A 16,467-nucleotide genomic window follows, 5' to 3' on the forward strand; every position below is an offset into this window, starting at 1 on the left:
AACAGGCAGCAGTGGTTGGCGAGCCCTTGTTGCTGCAGCACTGGGTGGAATGTATGTGATTAAACTGGGGGTTCTCCAGCAGACCCAGCTGAGGTAGGACACAAAGAGGAGGGAAATTCACCTTCCTTGGGCAGAGGATGGGGAGCAGGGAATGGGCAGCTGAGGAGGCAGATCAGGAGCCAGGCTCAATCCATCACCCACGGAGCTCCGAGCCCTCTGCACCATTCCCCCAGGAGTGACATGAGAGGCACCCAGCCCCACAGGAGGAGCAGCAGGACGTGAGCAGAGCCAGGAGCACTGAGCCAGCCCCACAGAGCCCCCTGAGCTGTGTCCCACCACCAGGGACACTCTGCCCCCACCACCCACAGCCTGAACCAAAGGATGGTCCTGCCCAGAGCAGGAGGAGCGACACCCCGTACCCACAAAGAGATGGGGAAATGTCAAGCTTTAAACATTTATTACTCAGATGAGGCATTTTATAGCATACAGTGGATCTGGATGTTCTATAAACAAAGACTGAATTGCCACAAAGAGTTATGAGCTCCCTTGTTTTAACAGTCTCTGAAATGCTGAAAACGATGAGTTTGTGATTTCTCTAAGTATGAATATCTAGTCTTTACTCTCCCCAAAACCTTTTTCCTTTTTTTTTTTTGATTTTTAAAAATTTTTTAAAGCGCTTAGTTTAACAAATATGATTAAATTAAAAATGTTGCTTTTTCAAATGCAAATAAATACATAAAAAAATTTGCTAGCATTAACTCTGTGTTCTGCAGGACACCACAGCTCCCTTGGCTATAGACAGTGGACTTAGCAACCCTTAGTATAATTTCTTCTGAAAAAATACTGAAAATATCACCAGGACTGCTTAATAGCTATCACCAAGAAGAGCAAAATTAGTGTAAAGCCATAAAATACCCAGCAGAGAAATTAAAAAAAAAATCATATTTAAGATTTTGAGAGATTTCCAAGTGAGGGGTGTTATAAAAATAAGCACGAAAATAAATCGTAAGTTATTCTGACAAGTTTTCTTTCAAAGCCATCAATCATGCCAAGAATAGATACTAATTAATCTCCTTCAGGGGAAGAGGGGAACCAAGCAAATCACTTACTTTTTCTTTTTTCCTACCTTTTTTTCTCCCCATTTTTGTTTCACCTCCATATACACGAGACTTCTCTGAACAGCAGTGGAATCCCTCATGGGGAAACCAAGCAAGTCACTTTCTGCGTAGCAAAACTCATCAGTTTGGAAAGATGTTTTACCAGGAATTTTGAGGTGAATAATAACCTGGGGAGCCTGGCAGGGTGTCAGCAAACCTGCTCTGCATCCCAGGGAAATGGGCACAGAGGTGATGCTGCTGCAGCCTCCACACCACCCTGAGGTTTGGCCCCACACACATTTGGCCCGAGGGCTTTCCCCCTTTGCTGACAGTAGTTGTGTGGGGACAATGCAGTAAAACCCCACACAAATACTTTTATTGAACAGCAAAGATGGAATCTGGCTGATTTAGAGAGATGTAACTGGCGGCTTTGCACCCAAAAATACATTTTGGAGAATTACGCTCTTTGGCGATCATTTGCAAAGTAAGCCAAAAGATTAAAAAAAAAAAAAAAAAAAAAAAGAAAAAAATGAAAGAGAGAGAAGAAAACACTCCAGGATCCCCAGGTGCTTTCACCCCAAAAATTTCCCCAGCGCTGTTCCCCATCCTGCCCATCAAATGTCCTCATGGTACCTCTTTTCCCAACACGGTACCCTGGTGAATGATGTCATGTGTCTGCCGGGTTCCTGATGATGGACTTCAGAAAGATACCACTGGCAGCATGTAATTTTTGGGGAGAAACCCCCATTTTTGGTCAATATTTTGAATCTTGTACATCAACAGAGTGACTGATGTATCAAAGCAGTTAATGGCTGGATGAATGTATGCTAATAGCAGAGATAAATGGCAAGACATTACAAAACGACGGATTTCACATGAAAGTTCTTCATTTCCAGTGTGGGAAGGGAAAGTCATGGGCCAAGCCTGGTTAGTGGGGGATTCAGGATTGCCCCACAATGAGAAAATTGAATAAGCTCTCACAGCAGGCAGGGGTAGGGAAATGCTTTAGGAGAAATACTGCCCTGTGGCTTACACTTTGACTCTGAATGCCTCCTGATGCACTGATGGGTGAAAAATTCAAGTTTTTAGAAAAAAAATCCCCAATTATCTGTGTTTTTATTTTCTTTTTTCTTCTTTCCCTACATCCCAAGAAAAAATTCTGTGGGAAGTGAGAAGCTGCAGGGGCCAGAGTGGCAGTCTGGATCACTGCTGGCAGGATCCCTGGCACCCCAAACCATCAGGTTTCTGTCCCTGCTATAGGACTTTGCTGTTCTTAAAAAAAAAAGAAAAAAAAAAAAAAAGACCAAACAACAAGACAAAACTATTTTTCAGGCCTTCTCCCAGAAGACTGACACTCTGCCTGAGTGCACTGTGATGGGTGTTATATCCCCTTCTCCTCCACTCCTTGAGAGTTCAGGGAGCAGAAAAAACAAAGAGCGATGGGCACAGCCCTGAGCCTTGTAATACTGATGGGCTTTGCCGTCCTAATGAAGTTCATCTGCTCATTAACACTATCAAACCACGTTGCTACTAATGAAGCTGACCCAACGCAAGGCGCCCTCACTGTGCGAAGCTCCTGGGCTCGAATAAGTGAAGCAAAAGTTAGTTCTTCCAGGCAGTTCTAGTGAACTCAGCAATCATTTTGCTGCTTTCTAGGCAGGCAGGAAAACTGAAGCTCCTCTTTCCAGCTCCTCTTGCTCCAGGTGCAGAATGAAAACTGGATCAGCAGACAACCAGACGGAAATTCAGGTAATGTTGAACTGCAGCGTCACGATGCTCACCCCCCTGAAATGCATTTTCTGCTGAAAATTTCTGCCCTTTAAATGTTGCAGCAAAAGCGTCCTCCCCATCGCAGACAGACCAACACATTCATAAGGCACCCAAGAACATACTGCACATCCAAGGAGGTCGGGGTGAAATCTCTCTTCTTTACAAGCCACCAGAAATGCAACGTTTTGCTTGGAAAAACGGGTTTGAGCTGCTGAGCTCATGCTCAGCCTGCCTGGTCCGGGGTCCGTGTGTGCCATCCCTGTGGCATAAATTCTCTTACCATAAAAGGAATAAATTGAACAGTGAGAAGAAGCCAGGACGAGCTGATGGCATCATGCCTTCCCTGGCTCCTGCAGGCAGGATGGAGCAGCCTGCATCCTTGCTAGGTTTCACTAGAAAAACCACTTGGAGGGATTTCCTAAGTCAAAGTGTTGCTAGATCAGCAAATAGGAGCCCACCGTGTCTTCTTCATGATTGAGGTGTTGCCCCAGACCAGCCTCTCACCCTCTGGGTGTCACCTCCCCACCTCCACACAGCTGTCCTCTCCCTTGGGATGCTCCAGCCAGGAGCCATGAGGGGATCCTGGAGCCCCTGGGGATCCCCGAGCACACCCTGCCTCTCTGGACAAGTCCCCCATCCCTCAATGGCACTGTGCCACTCACACCGAGCATGGGACAGAGCTGCTCCAGCACACTGCACACACCTAGGAACGCTGGATAGCATATTCAGCTAGTTAGAAGCCAGGCTCAAACTTCTATTTTTGGCTTTTCCTATTTTTCCCTCTTATTTTTTCCTTTTTTTGTTTTTTTGCTATACGCTGCTTGTCTTTTCTTTACCAGCCTCCAAAAAACATCAAACCTTCATTTCTCCCTTGCCCTGTACATTATTAGGCCCAACTATAACAGGCCTGGATTTAAATGTATAATTACAACCATGACAGTAATAACAATAAAGCACTCCTTCAATGGAAAAAAAAAATTATTACAAAAAAAGTTAAATGATTATAGTGGCTGAGGAATAACGGCGACTTGAACAGCAAGAGCCACAGAATCCCCTGTTTTTAGAGCCCCCAGCTCAAAGGACACGTTTCTCAATCCACCGAGGAGGTTACTGGCAAGATGACGGTGGCTATGTAACTTCTGCAGTGGCTTTAGGACTCCTTTAAAACACTCCTTCTGCTTCAGCATCTTCACATAAACAGTTTCCCAGCTTGAGGGAAGGCCCTGCTCTCCCCGTCCCCGAGCTGCTCACAACTGTCCGTCCAACAATACAATAAGATAAGAGGAAATTACCAACGCTCGAGGAAAAGGAAACCCAGTGCAAGTAAGAAAGTTGTCCCACTCTCCAATCTGCCTCTGAAGGGGTGGCGGGTAGGTGGGGGGAACACACAGAAAGTCGAAAACAAGAGAAGGAGGGGGGGACCTAACGCAAGCCCCGCTTGACAAAAGCCATCAATTATGAGCGTCTGGTGTAGTGTGTGCCTGGCTTTGTCCTCCCGAGACATCTGCTGCGTGCTGTCTCCTGCCAGTTGGCCAGGGCAAGGCAGGAGGACGGCATGAAAACAATACTAGCCCCCACTTAGATTATTTTTTTTTTTCCCCTCCTTTTCCAAATTCTCTGTCTTCTTTCGAAAGCCAAACAATAACCCGGCGGGATGCGCTGCTGCTGCTTGAGCAATGAGTTCAGAAAAAGAAACCCCTAAAACAAAACCACGGCAGGGAGGAGGGGTGGCACTTGGCGAGGCGGCTGAAAAAGAAACATGCTGCTCCCTCCCCACCCCACGAACGTATTCTCGAGCATGCTGGGGTTTGGTCTGCTGGGGGATTTAAATCAGAAAAGCTCTTGCCGGGTCCCGTCAAGGCGCATGTCTTCTTCTTCTTCTTCTTCTTCTCGTCCTTTACCACCCCACCTTGCCCTGCCCCTCAAGCCGTCAGTTTTTGGATGGTCTTGTTGTAGTACTGCGTGATGGTGGGCGTCAGGGGGTTCCAGTTGTTGGCGTGCAGCTCGATGACCTCCAGCAGCAGGGACCTGGTCAGCATGGACTCGGAGGGACACAGCATCTTGTCGCGCGCTATCGCCAGCAGCTCCGTCATCATCTCGGGCAGCTGCTCCTCCAGCAGCCGGCCGGTGCTCTGCAGCTGTCGGGAGAAGAAGGGGTCAGCCATGGATTACTGATCCGCGTGGGTCCCTTCTAGCTTGAGATTGGATTCTACCACTCTATGATGTTAAAACACCCCTCTGGCTTTTTACAGACACCTCTCCCGTCCCTTCGATTCTGCCCTTCCTGGTGCAGGCAAGGTTAAAGGCGTCATGGCTTTAGAAAACCAAAACCACTCAGCAGCAGGCTCCAAGAGCTGAACACGAAGGGTGAGGTTTTCAAAAGCATCTGCACCAAGCTGCTGGAGGAGTGAATGGTTCAGCTCCCACTGACTTCAAAGGCAGCAGCGACGGATTGCTTTTGAAAAAAAAAAAAAAAATCCCACCTAAAAATCATGCTATTGTCAAAACAAAGTGCAGGCTGTGATGTGGTATTCCTGCCTTCTACCTGGCCCTTCATTTACTCGCTGATTCAGAGCTCCCAGTGACTCCCAGTCATTAGCTGGAATAAGGAGAACGCGCCTGTGTGCATAACAAATCCTGCCCTGCCGAGATCTGCATTTATACCTGTCGTGCTGCTTTGCTGCAGACAGCCAAGGGCTTTTTCTAAAACAATTACTCCTTGGAGAGCCTCCATTGAGTAGCACAAGCCCTAGGAGGTTCCACAGAAAAGGTCCAAGTTTGGGGTGGACAGTGATGAGTCTGTGGGAGGCTCCCTAAAGCAGAGCTCCCCAAAGTCCTCACCTTAAAAATCAAATCCGCCTCCTCACCTGCTTTGCTGAATTTTAACTATTCAAGCTGCAACTGCAACTGCTCTGCGCAAGAAAGGAATCTGTCCCCATGGGGCCATCATTTCCCAAGAAAAAGTAACTAATAGGAACTCTGCTATAATTCATGCAATCATAGAATCACTTAGGTTGGAAGAGGCCCCCAAGGTCGTTGAGTCCAACTTGTGCCTGATCACCACCGTGTCAGCCAGACCAGAGCACTGGGTGCCATGTCCAGTCACTTCCTTCTCTGAAAAACTGCTGCTGAGCACAGTGAGTCATGGGGCAGCTTTTGCTCCAATACAGCCATTTCTGTGTCAAAAACTGAATGGAGGGTGAGATCTGAAGGAACCAGGATGATATAATATTGTGATGGGACCCCAGGTACCAAACTTCTGCATCCGTTTACATGCATCAGGAGCCCAGTGACAAGAGTCTCAAGGGCTCTCATATCACACTGGTCTTCTACCGGAACTGTTATTGTGAGACCCCACCTGGGATCCTGAATCCAGCTCTGGATTCCTCCGAACAGGAAGGACATTGACCTGCTGGAGGGAATCCAGAGGAGGCCAAGGAGCTGCTGCCAGGGCTGGAGCCCCTCTGCTCTGGAGCCAGCCTGGCACAGCTGGGGCTGCTCAGCTGCACCAGAGAAGCTCCAGGGACACCTCAGAGCCCCTGCCAGGGCCTCCAGGGGCTCCAGGAGAGCTGCACAGCCCCTGGGGACAAGGCAGGCAGGGACAGCACCCAGGCAATGGCTCCCACTGCCAGAGGGCAGGCACAGATTCTGGCACATTGGGAATTAGGAATTGCTGGCTGGGAGGGTGGGCAGGCCCTGGCCCAGGGTGCCCAGAGCAGCTGTGGCTGCCCCTGGATCCCTGGCAGTGCCCCAGGCCAGGCTGGATGGGGCTTGGAGCAACCTAATGGAAAGTGTTCAAGATCATTGCAGATGGGTTGGACTAAATGACCTCCAAAGGTCCCTTCCAAGTCAATCCATCTGATCATTCCAAAATGCACAGAGGCCACACAGCTGTTGGGTCTGGAAACATCCAACAGCTGCTTGACACATGCATGGGCAAGGATGGAAGGGGTAAAGCAATGAGATCAGGGCAGGTGTAGAGGTGCTTCCCTACCTCCATGGAGCAGCAAAGCACGGCATCCTCCTTCACATCCTGAGATTGCAACAACTGCAAAAGACAGAAGGGACAAACAGTGAGGAATGCATGATCTTCTTCCTCCTCCTCCTCCCTTACCACTTTCTATGTCTTCGTCCTGCTTGGCATTTGACACTTCCAGGAGAAAGGACACAAAATCAGAAGAAGGGAAGAAAACAGATTGTCCATACAAAAATTTAAAATAAACAGTGACAAAACATGGGGTAAAATTTAGATTAACAACTTTTATAATAGATTTTGTTTAGGTTACATTGCTTTTTTTATCCCACGGCAGGCAGTGAGAAAACACTCATTTCACATGCACAGGGAATAAATGCAGCCATCAGTCAACAACACTGGAGTAGCACAGACCTAGGAGTGGCTGTTTGGAAAGGAAGGGCTCTGCCACCCACCCCTGAACCTCTCCATCCCCGTGGGGACACTTCTGACAGCCACAAAAGTGCCTGAGCTACATCCAATCCACTGTAATTAATATGGCTCCTCCTAGGCTGGTTACACAGTGCTGCAGGGGCAGGGGTGCCAATGAAACTACGGAGTTCCAGGTGCCCAAATCCAACCCTGCTCTGCTCTCCATGAACTCCGAGTTACAAACATGAGCTTGCAAGCAGGAGTAGCTTTGAGGAAAAACCCAAAATCTTGTTGGGCATGGCACAGGACAGTGCAGGATGATGCTCATCTGTCTTGGTTCAGACTCAGGGTGTGTAGCAAGTGTCAACAGCTCCATATGACAATGGCAAAGTGTAGGAGCTCAGCATGTCTCACCCCACAAACACTGAAACCACGAGCAAGGATCCTCAAAACGGGAACAAAAATATGGATTTTCCTTTGTTCTCATCTGTATGACAGTTACAGGTACTGGCAACACTCACAGCTACTTCCACCCCATCACTTTGCAAAGTACAAGCTCTGATGACCCTGAGCTAATCCCTCTGTGCAGTAATCACTAAGCAAAAGAAAAAAAGATGGGAAAACTGGCTTCACTATCATCTGACATTCATTAGAGAGAAGTAGACTTTTTAAAAGCAGTTGAACCAATTAAAACTGCCCATATAAAAATCGCTGAGTGTAACTAAATGTTACTCCAAAGTCATATCCATTAGTTAAAATCAGAATTGTGACTCTAGGCCTTACCATCTCTCGGTCCCATTCTTATTTTTCCATGCTTCCTTCCCTCTACAAATAAATGTCTGTTTACCAGCTCCACGTTGGCTGGAAAACAGATAGGGAAACAACAGGCAACACAAGGAACTACCACTGCTCTCAGAGCTTTGTCTCCTGTTTTCAGCAGAAAGCAGATTGTTTCCTTTGAGGATGGTGTTCACAGCATCTCACTGAGCACTCTGTCCCTCTCCTTAGCCAAAGCTTCAGCCAGTGTTTCTCAAATCATCCAACAGGTTTTTTTTTCTACCCCACCCCGCAGTTTATCTTTCTCCTAAGTTGTTTGGAAAATGTTAGTTAAGCCCAAGCCATGTGCTCTGAGATAAGTTCTCACAAACGGTTCGGATTCCTCACAAGAAAACATGAGATTATTTTAAACCCAACACCAACAATGAAAAAAAAATATCAGTTAGGGAAAAATATAAACAGGCAGTAGTCCAGATATTCCCTCCTGGGCTATTTAGCTCATGAGCATGGCATGAAGCAGGGCTGCAAATAAAGTAACAGACAATACCTTTTAACAACACCTTTCTTATTTTTGGTGTTCTTTAGTAAAGAACATAACACAAAAATGAAAGCTTGAAACTAGTTAGGATTGACTCCAGCCCTTCCTCTGCCATGGTCTCCTCAGTGATCCTGCTCCCTGCCTAGGATATGTGGTCATGGAAAGGCTGCAACTTCCCTAGCCCCAGCTCCCACACACAGGGCTGGGACATGCCTCCCTACCTCAGAAGGTGTTTGTGAGGATGAACATGTCCCTGTCAAGTGCTCAGGTACTTGGTAATGAGGAACAGTCTCACCTGTGATGAAACAGTGAACACATCCTACCCCCGGCCCTGGGCAGGCACCTCCAACTTCACCCTGCCCTCATGGACACCTCATCTTCATCTGATGTGACTTGGCTGAACAAGGAGAATGGGTGTGCTCTAATGTGTCCATCAGGGTGCCATGTGCTCCACGTTGTCCATAGAGACACCATGTGCTCCACCTTGTCCATAGAGACACCATGTGCTCTCCACCTTGTCCATAGAGACACCATGTGCTCTCCACCTTGTCCATAGAGACACCATGTGCTCCACGTTGTCCATGGAGACACCATGTGCTCCACGTTGTCCATGGAGACACCATGTGCTCCACCTTGTCCATGGAGACACCATGTGCTCCACGTTGTCCATGGAGGCACCATGTGCTCCACCTTGTCCATAGAGACACCATGTGCTCTCCACCTTGTCCATGGAGGCACCATGTGCTCCACCTTGTCCATGGAGACACCATGTGCTCTCCACCTTGTCCATGGAGACACCATGTGCTCTCCACCTTGTCCATGGAGACACCATGTGCTCTCCACCTTGTCCATGGAGACACCATGTGCTCTCCACCTTGTCCATGGAGACACCATGTGCTCCACCTTGTCCATGGAGACACCATGTGCTCCACGTTGTCCATGGAGACACCATGTGCTCCACCTTGTCCATGGAGACACCATGTGCTCCACCTTGTCCATGGAGGCACCATGTGCTCCACCTTGTCCATGGAGACACCATGTGCTCCACGTTGTCCATGGAGACACCATGTGCTCCACGTTGTCCATGGAGGCACCATGTGCTCCACCTTGTCCATAGAGACACCATGTGCTCTCCACCCTGTCCATGGAGACACCATGTGCTCCACCTTGTCCATGGAGACACCATGTGCTCCACGTTGTCCATGGAGACACCATGTGCTCCACGTTGTCCATGGAGACACCATGTGCTCCACGTTGTCCATGGAGGCACCATGTGCTCCACGTTGTCCATGGAGACACCATGTGCTCCACGTTGTCCATGGAGACACCATGTGCTCCACGTTGTCCATGGAGGCACCATGTGCTCCACCTTGTCCATGGAGACACCATGTGCTCCACGTTGTCCATGGAGACACCATGTGCTCCACGTTGTCCATGGAGGCACCATGTGCTCCACGTTGTCCATGGAGACACCATGTGCTCCACGTTGTCCATGGAGGCACCATGTGCTCCACCTTGTCCATAGAGACACCATGTGCTCTCCACCCTGTCCATGGAGGCACCATGTGCTCTCCACCTTGTCCATCCAGGTACCATGCACTGCACCTCCTCCACCCAGGATCCACCAGCTCCATCCCTCCAAGGCACCATGTGCCCCACCTTGCCCACCCAGATACCACATGCTCCATTGCTCCATAGGCTACCAAGGGATACCAGTTCTGAGGCACTACAGGTGAGCCTCTGCCTGAGACAGGCAGGCTGGGGAGGCCCACAGCCTGCCCACCAGGCCCAGGACATCCCTGCACATGAGGGACAGCCCAGCAGGGAGATCTGCTGCTACTCTGGAGAACCAGAGCCCAAATCCACGGCCACAGATGGCTGCCAGCCACCTGCATCAGTGCAATGGACTGAAGCCTGCAGGATCAGAACGGTGCCACTGTTTCTCTGTGTGTTGCTGACCATGTTTGCAGCATGCTGGGCTGTAGGCACTGTCTGCCTCTGAGCCCTGCATGACAGAGCAGGAGGAGATCAGGGAGCTGGTGTGGGCACTGAACCTTGTTGACTGCAAGGACTGCGCTGCCTGGGGTCCCACCATGGATGTCCTCACCCATCAACGACAACTTGCTTGCATTTCTCAAAGGGTATTTCATGCCCACTGATGGTGCCCCATGTGAGCACCAGGCACTCAAAGCACTGGGGTGGTTCCTTCAGCCAGAGCACAGTGATTCCCAAAGCTCTGTCAACCCTGAGTCAGACCTGACCAGGGCTGAAAAAAAAAAAAAAAAAAAAAAAAAAGCTCCACAGAAATCACAGCACTCGTGTGACCACCAGCCAATTGAATTGCATTCACTGTTTGCACTCTAATTCATATTTACTTAAAATATTTTAAGGTAAACACTCTATACCCATTAAATCAGCACTCCCACATTGGAATTATTATTTATTTAACTATTTATAGCTGCTCCTCCCTGCTGCGTGCCTCTGCCCAAATCCCACTGTGGGCACCATCCCTTCCCTCTCCACCAGGTTCCCACAGGGCTCAAACCAGCTGATGGATGTGGACGAGGGATCTGAAAGAGCAGCATGAGGCAGACAAGAGGGCAGGTGAGCTGGGACTCTCGAGCTCCTCAGTTTAACCTGTAATCATCCCCTGGAGGCTGGGGCTGTCTGCGAGAAAAACTTCCCTTTGCTCTCCAGCCGGTTTCCCCTGTATCGGGCTAAGCTGGGCAATGAAAGCAGCAGTTCCTGCTGGAGAGCAGACAAAGAGTCTGCCTGATTTCCTAAGAGAGGAGGCTGCATGCCAGAATCTGCCCGGCCAGTCATATAATACCCAGCCTCAGTTGCGAAAGGCTTCTCACTTTTGTTTCTGGTGCTGGACTCGCTGCCTTGCAGACTGGTGTGAGATATCAGGCACCTTCTCATTCAAAATTCTGTGTCACTCGGAGAGATGAGCACTGGACAAGGTCCTCTGCAGAGCCAGCATGCCTAGGTGGGCTCTGGGTGCTAGACATTTGCATAAGGGACCCAAACTAAGTTTTAGGGTCTGCTCCTGGAAGTGCTGCGTGCTGTGGTGAGTCGCAGTGCCTTGCAAGGTGGCTCTTGAGCAAAACTGGCATCCATGGTGTGCTATTGGGACCCATCTCCCCCGGCCTCCATGGCCTCAGAGCCTTCTCTTTACATCTCTGCAGAGGTAAGCATCATAAGCCACACGAGGTGGACACGCAGCCACAGCTGAAGGACCAAAGGAGCCCTAAAACTGCAGCTATGCCTCATCACACCAGCTTGGTCCTGCTGAGCAGCAGGAGATGCTTGTGTATGGGGAGCAGGCCACCAGGAGCAAACCACAAAGTGAACACACTGGGACTCACCCCAAATATTTGGGTTTACTATCTGCTTTCTGAGATCACCTGGCCTGCTGAGAAGCTGAAGTGCTTACTTGGTATTCTCAGGGGTGCCCACACCACGAGGAGGACAGGAGAACCCGTCCCACCACCCCTTATCACTAAACCACGCAGGTTTAATTGTGTTCTTCAGCAACTCTCCCCAGGAGATGGGGTGGGAGCAGCCCAACACACGCATTACCCTTTCCAGATGCAATGATATTTCTCCTGCAAGGCACAGTGCTAATTACTGTGTACGATATCGCTTGCAAAACGACACATAAGCAATGCTGGCCACTAACTACCCCTTAGCATGCAGCGTTTCATGACGCTTCGGTGATGACTCCAGCGTGAAAGCACAAGAAACCTGGAAAATATCCACGCAGAGCCACTGGGAGAGGCTGGGATGAGAGGCAGGGAAAGCCGGGCTGACCCCAGCCCACGCGCCGCTCTCCCCGACGGGCATCTCGGGTTCACGGCTCCAGTGGCAACAGGCACGGACACCCCGGCAGCCTCGGGGCTGAGCCTGCCCACAGGTATGCTTTTCATACACGCCTGGGTCACCAGGAGGTGCCTCACAGCGTTCCCCCCTCCCAGGGACTGTGGAGCATGACCTCAGGGGAGCCAGCGTGCTGCAGACGCATGGCCCAGGCGCAGCAATCGGCTCGCTGCTGGTGTGGAGCAAGGCCAGGGGGAAAAGGGAGACACATTTCCTTCAGGAATATCAGTTATTTGTGCCACTTGGAGCTTAAGCAGAGTGGACAAACTGTACTGGAAGTGTGGGAGAGATGGTGCTTCCCCGTCCTGCTTTTAACCAGAAAGTGCCTTGGGAAGGGCCATGATGGACTCGGTCCTCTGACAGATGGATCTGTTCCAGCTCTGTGGTTGGGATCATCATGGACACCCCCTTATGAGGGGAGCTTATAAGAAAGATAACAACAAAGTTTTTAGTCTTAAAACTTTTTTTAGGACTAAGTTAACTGCAGCAACAGGATAAGGGGTGATAGTTTTAATCTAAAAAAGAGGAGATTCAGACTAAATAGGTGAAAGGAGAGGGTAGTGAGACCCTGGCACAGGTTTCCCAGAGAAGCTGTGGCTGCCCCAGGATCCCTGGAAGTGTCCCAGGACAGGCTGGACTTGGAGCTTGGAGCCCCCTATCCCAGGGTTTGGAGCAAGCTGGGCTAGTGGAAAGTGTCCCTGCCCATGGCAGGGGGTGGAATGGGATGAGCTTTAAATGCTCTTTCCACACCAAAGCATTCCGTGGTTCTGTGACCATCCCCTATATCTGACAGTGCAGTTTAGGTGCTAACACAGCTCTGCAGGCAGCCTTAGTGCTCTAATGGACCACAGCTGGGGAACTCCAGCTCCCAAAACCTCCTGGAATCCCCATGGTCTGCTAGGTGGGAGCCCAGGCCAATTCTGCTTCACGGTCTCTCTGCAGACAGACATCAATAGCAATTTTCTGCCTTTCCAGCAGCCTCTTATTGACCTACTGTCACAAGTCTTTAAGGAAGATGCCTGAGATAAGATCCATGGGACTGCATGGCTCTGCACGGGGAGAGTCACCCACTTCTCTGAGACACAGGCAATGGTCTGTGAGACCAAGTGGAGACAGCTCCACTTCTCCTCAGGACGCAGGATGGTGAAAACAGCCAAGACTTGGGAACATGCAAAGTACAAACAAGGTTGTGGGGATGAGTGATTGCAAAAGGCAGCACCGCAGGGCCAGTTTCAGGATTTCTACAATTTGCTACCATCAGTTCCTTGACCTAGGACACCAGAAGGTCAGCTGAGTCATTCTGTGCCTACCAACAAGCTGTGCCAGCACCACCCCCTCTAAAGGGGTACTGAGTCCCCCTCTGGAAGTGAGGGAAGTCAGATGAGACTGACTTTCTCTGGGGAAGGAACAAGTGAGCACATGGAAACAGACTTCTAGAAGTTCACCGGCATAGGTGAAATAGTTTCTGCTCACCCGTTTGATGCTGAGGTTGCCCAAACACAAAGTTTTGGGGGAAACCTTTCCCTTATGGATCTGCCTGTGCTGATCTCTGCACAAGGCACAGGCTCTGCCATGCTCCAAAATGTGATTTGTTGGAATTTAAAAACACAGCTGAGCTGTGAGAGGCAGTCTGTGTCCAGCTGCTTCCACTAGCAATGGTGCTTCTCTCCCCATTCCCTTCTGCTCACACCTCTCTGGGGGTCTGGGAAGTCTTCAAGGCTACAGAAGATGCACAAGATGCCACCAGACCACGTGTCTCATGCAGGGAACTCTTCTCCCAGTTTCCTGATGGGATGTCATGGTCTCAGCCTGGGTGAGAATGTCTGACAGCAGCTCCTGCTGCTTCCTTAGGAAAGGTTCACCAGCACAGGGCACTGCTGATCCCACAGGCAGCTGCCCAGATGAAGTGGCACAGGGGGCAAGGAGCTCTGTGCTGAACTGCTTGTCCCAGCACGGCTGCACCAGAGCCATGGCCATAGCAGACACTTTCTCTAACACACTTTGGGCAACCTAAATGAGTTTTGGTGGCACCAACTCCTTTGGCATTGACGTGCTCCCCTCAGCTCAGAGGGAGATTTCTGTTCTCCTATTACACAACCAGGACTCCCTGGGAGGATGGTAAGAAGAGATTAGTTTGTTTATTGCATTGAGTAAACCAAAATGTTGGTTATCCTCCTTGTCAGGCTCCTGAGGAACTCAGAGATACTTAACAGCAAATTGAATTAAGGCCAGAGGAACAAAATCCTGTACCCAGTCGTGGGAAACTCCTCCTACTCCTTTCCACTGTAGGCAAGGGAAACCATGAAACACGACACTCTCTCTCCCCGGATCTGGAACAGGCAGAAGAAATTCCTGAGAAGATGGAAACCATTAAGAGGCAATTACTGGAGACAATGATGAAGAAAATTTGGTCACTCATCAACCCAGACGCTGCAATCCAACAGTAGCCTGGTGGTTACACATCCCCTGGCTGGAGGTGGACCTCCAGGACCCGAAGGTGAGCAGGACAGACGGAGCAGAGCCACCCGGTCTGGGTGCACGGGGAGTTCAAGCCACCCAGACGACCGGCTTCATCCTGCCCGTCCGAAGACATAATAACCCTGGGAGAGGAGGATGTGATCTCATCCCAAGGGTCCCGGGGAAACACAAAACATGGAAAGAAACAGCGGCGAGACCATGGCGCTTGATTGCAGCGGGCTCCACCCTGGCTGGCCGGAGGCTCTGCGCTTTCCTGGCTCTGCACAGGCAGCGAGCGCGCAGCGGCGGCGGCGGCAGACGCAAATAGTTGTGTTTACATCCCATTGAAAGGGTTTTTGGGAACTAACAATGCCTGGTACGGAGGGCGAGGGAGAAAAACAAAGCCACGCGAGGAGGAGGGACCATCCTGTGAGATGGTATCTTGACTTCACTTCTTTATCTGCACAAATTGCTTCCTCTGACTTCTCCACGGGTCCCAGAGAAACGAGGGTGGCATTTTCCCTCCTCTATTTAAGATACAACAGCACGGTTTTGGTGCTGGGACTGAATGAGTCCTGTGGCTTTCCAAGAATATGTTCCTGCACATACAATACCCAACAGGGCAGATGGGCTGACACTGGGCAGCCCTCCCTGGTTTGGCCCGTCCTCATCTGCTCCCAGATAACACCTGACCTCCTCCACCTTAACTATGCCCTTGGATCAAAATGACCAGGATTAAAGGAAATCGTTTGTTTCCCAAACAAGCTGCATTCATAGGAGCATTTTTGCCAGCACAGCTATGGGGGACTGGGGATGTGGGAGCTTTTTGCATGGCTAATAATTTTTTAATGTATGGCAGGCACAGAGGTTACAGGGACATCCACCCCTGCCCTGCGTGGTCCTACAGACAGGCATCCACCCTTCCTCTTTGCTCTCTGCACTCTGCCTCCTGTCATGGCTCTGCAAGTCCATATCCCCTTTACATCAACATGCCCCACTTGCTCCGAATCCCAGACCTTCCTCCCAGACCTTCCATGTCTTCCACATCTCCTGGACTCCCAAGACAACTGCCCTGCCCATTTGTTCCCCTCATTTCTCCTTCCTCCCAGTGGCCCTGAGCCCCAGTACCCCTTTTTCACCCATTCTCTGAAATCCCTTCCCTCCCATGCCCACATTCCTCATTCCTCCTCCATCCTTTCCTCACACAAAACACTTCCCAGTTTGTCCCAGCCCCACTGGACTGGAGACCAAACCTTTGATTTTTTGCAGAACATACATCCCCAGAAGGGGACTTCTGTGAGGATATAAGTCTCCTTCTTCGTAAAAGACATATCTTCTCTGTTCAGATCTGGCCTCATGGAGCTTCCTGAGTGGAAGTGGTGTGGGGTCATGATCTAAGGCCCTAGGTGCCTTTGCTCATTTGATAAAGCAAAAATTCTGTTTCACTCTCTGACTCGGAGAGTAATATTAAAAATCCTAGCATCTCATTATACTGTCAAAGACCCTTTTTCAAACTCAAAAGGCTGATGCTTTTTAAAAAGTGAGAGTGATTAACAAAACACAAC

At 49.9% G+C, this 16,467-nt stretch overlaps 1 protein-coding gene across 3 annotated transcripts in view; it reads right to left on the minus strand.

Moving 5' to 3' along the window:
* Positions 1-440: 440 nt before the first annotated feature.
* CTIF (cap binding complex dependent translation initiation factor) overlaps positions 441-16,467 on the minus strand; it is a 147,439-nt gene continuing 131,412 nt past the window's right edge. For all 3 annotated transcript variants that reach the window (XM_063179582.1, XM_063179581.1, XM_063179580.1), the window contains 2 exons: positions 6,862-6,915; positions 441-5,005 (listed from right to left, as the gene is read on the minus strand). In XM_063179582.1, coding sequence (XP_063035652.1) covers positions 4,790-5,005; positions 6,862-6,915 — 270 coding nt within the window. In that variant the 3' untranslated portion in view covers positions 441-4,789. The remainder of the gene's footprint in view (positions 5,006-6,861; positions 6,916-16,467) is intronic.

The sequence above is a fragment of the Melospiza melodia genome, chromosome Z (genome assembly GCF_035770615.1).
Source record: "Melospiza melodia melodia isolate bMelMel2 chromosome Z, bMelMel2.pri, whole genome shotgun sequence".
In the NCBI taxonomy this organism is placed as follows: domain Eukaryota; kingdom Metazoa; phylum Chordata; class Aves; order Passeriformes; family Passerellidae; genus Melospiza; species Melospiza melodia.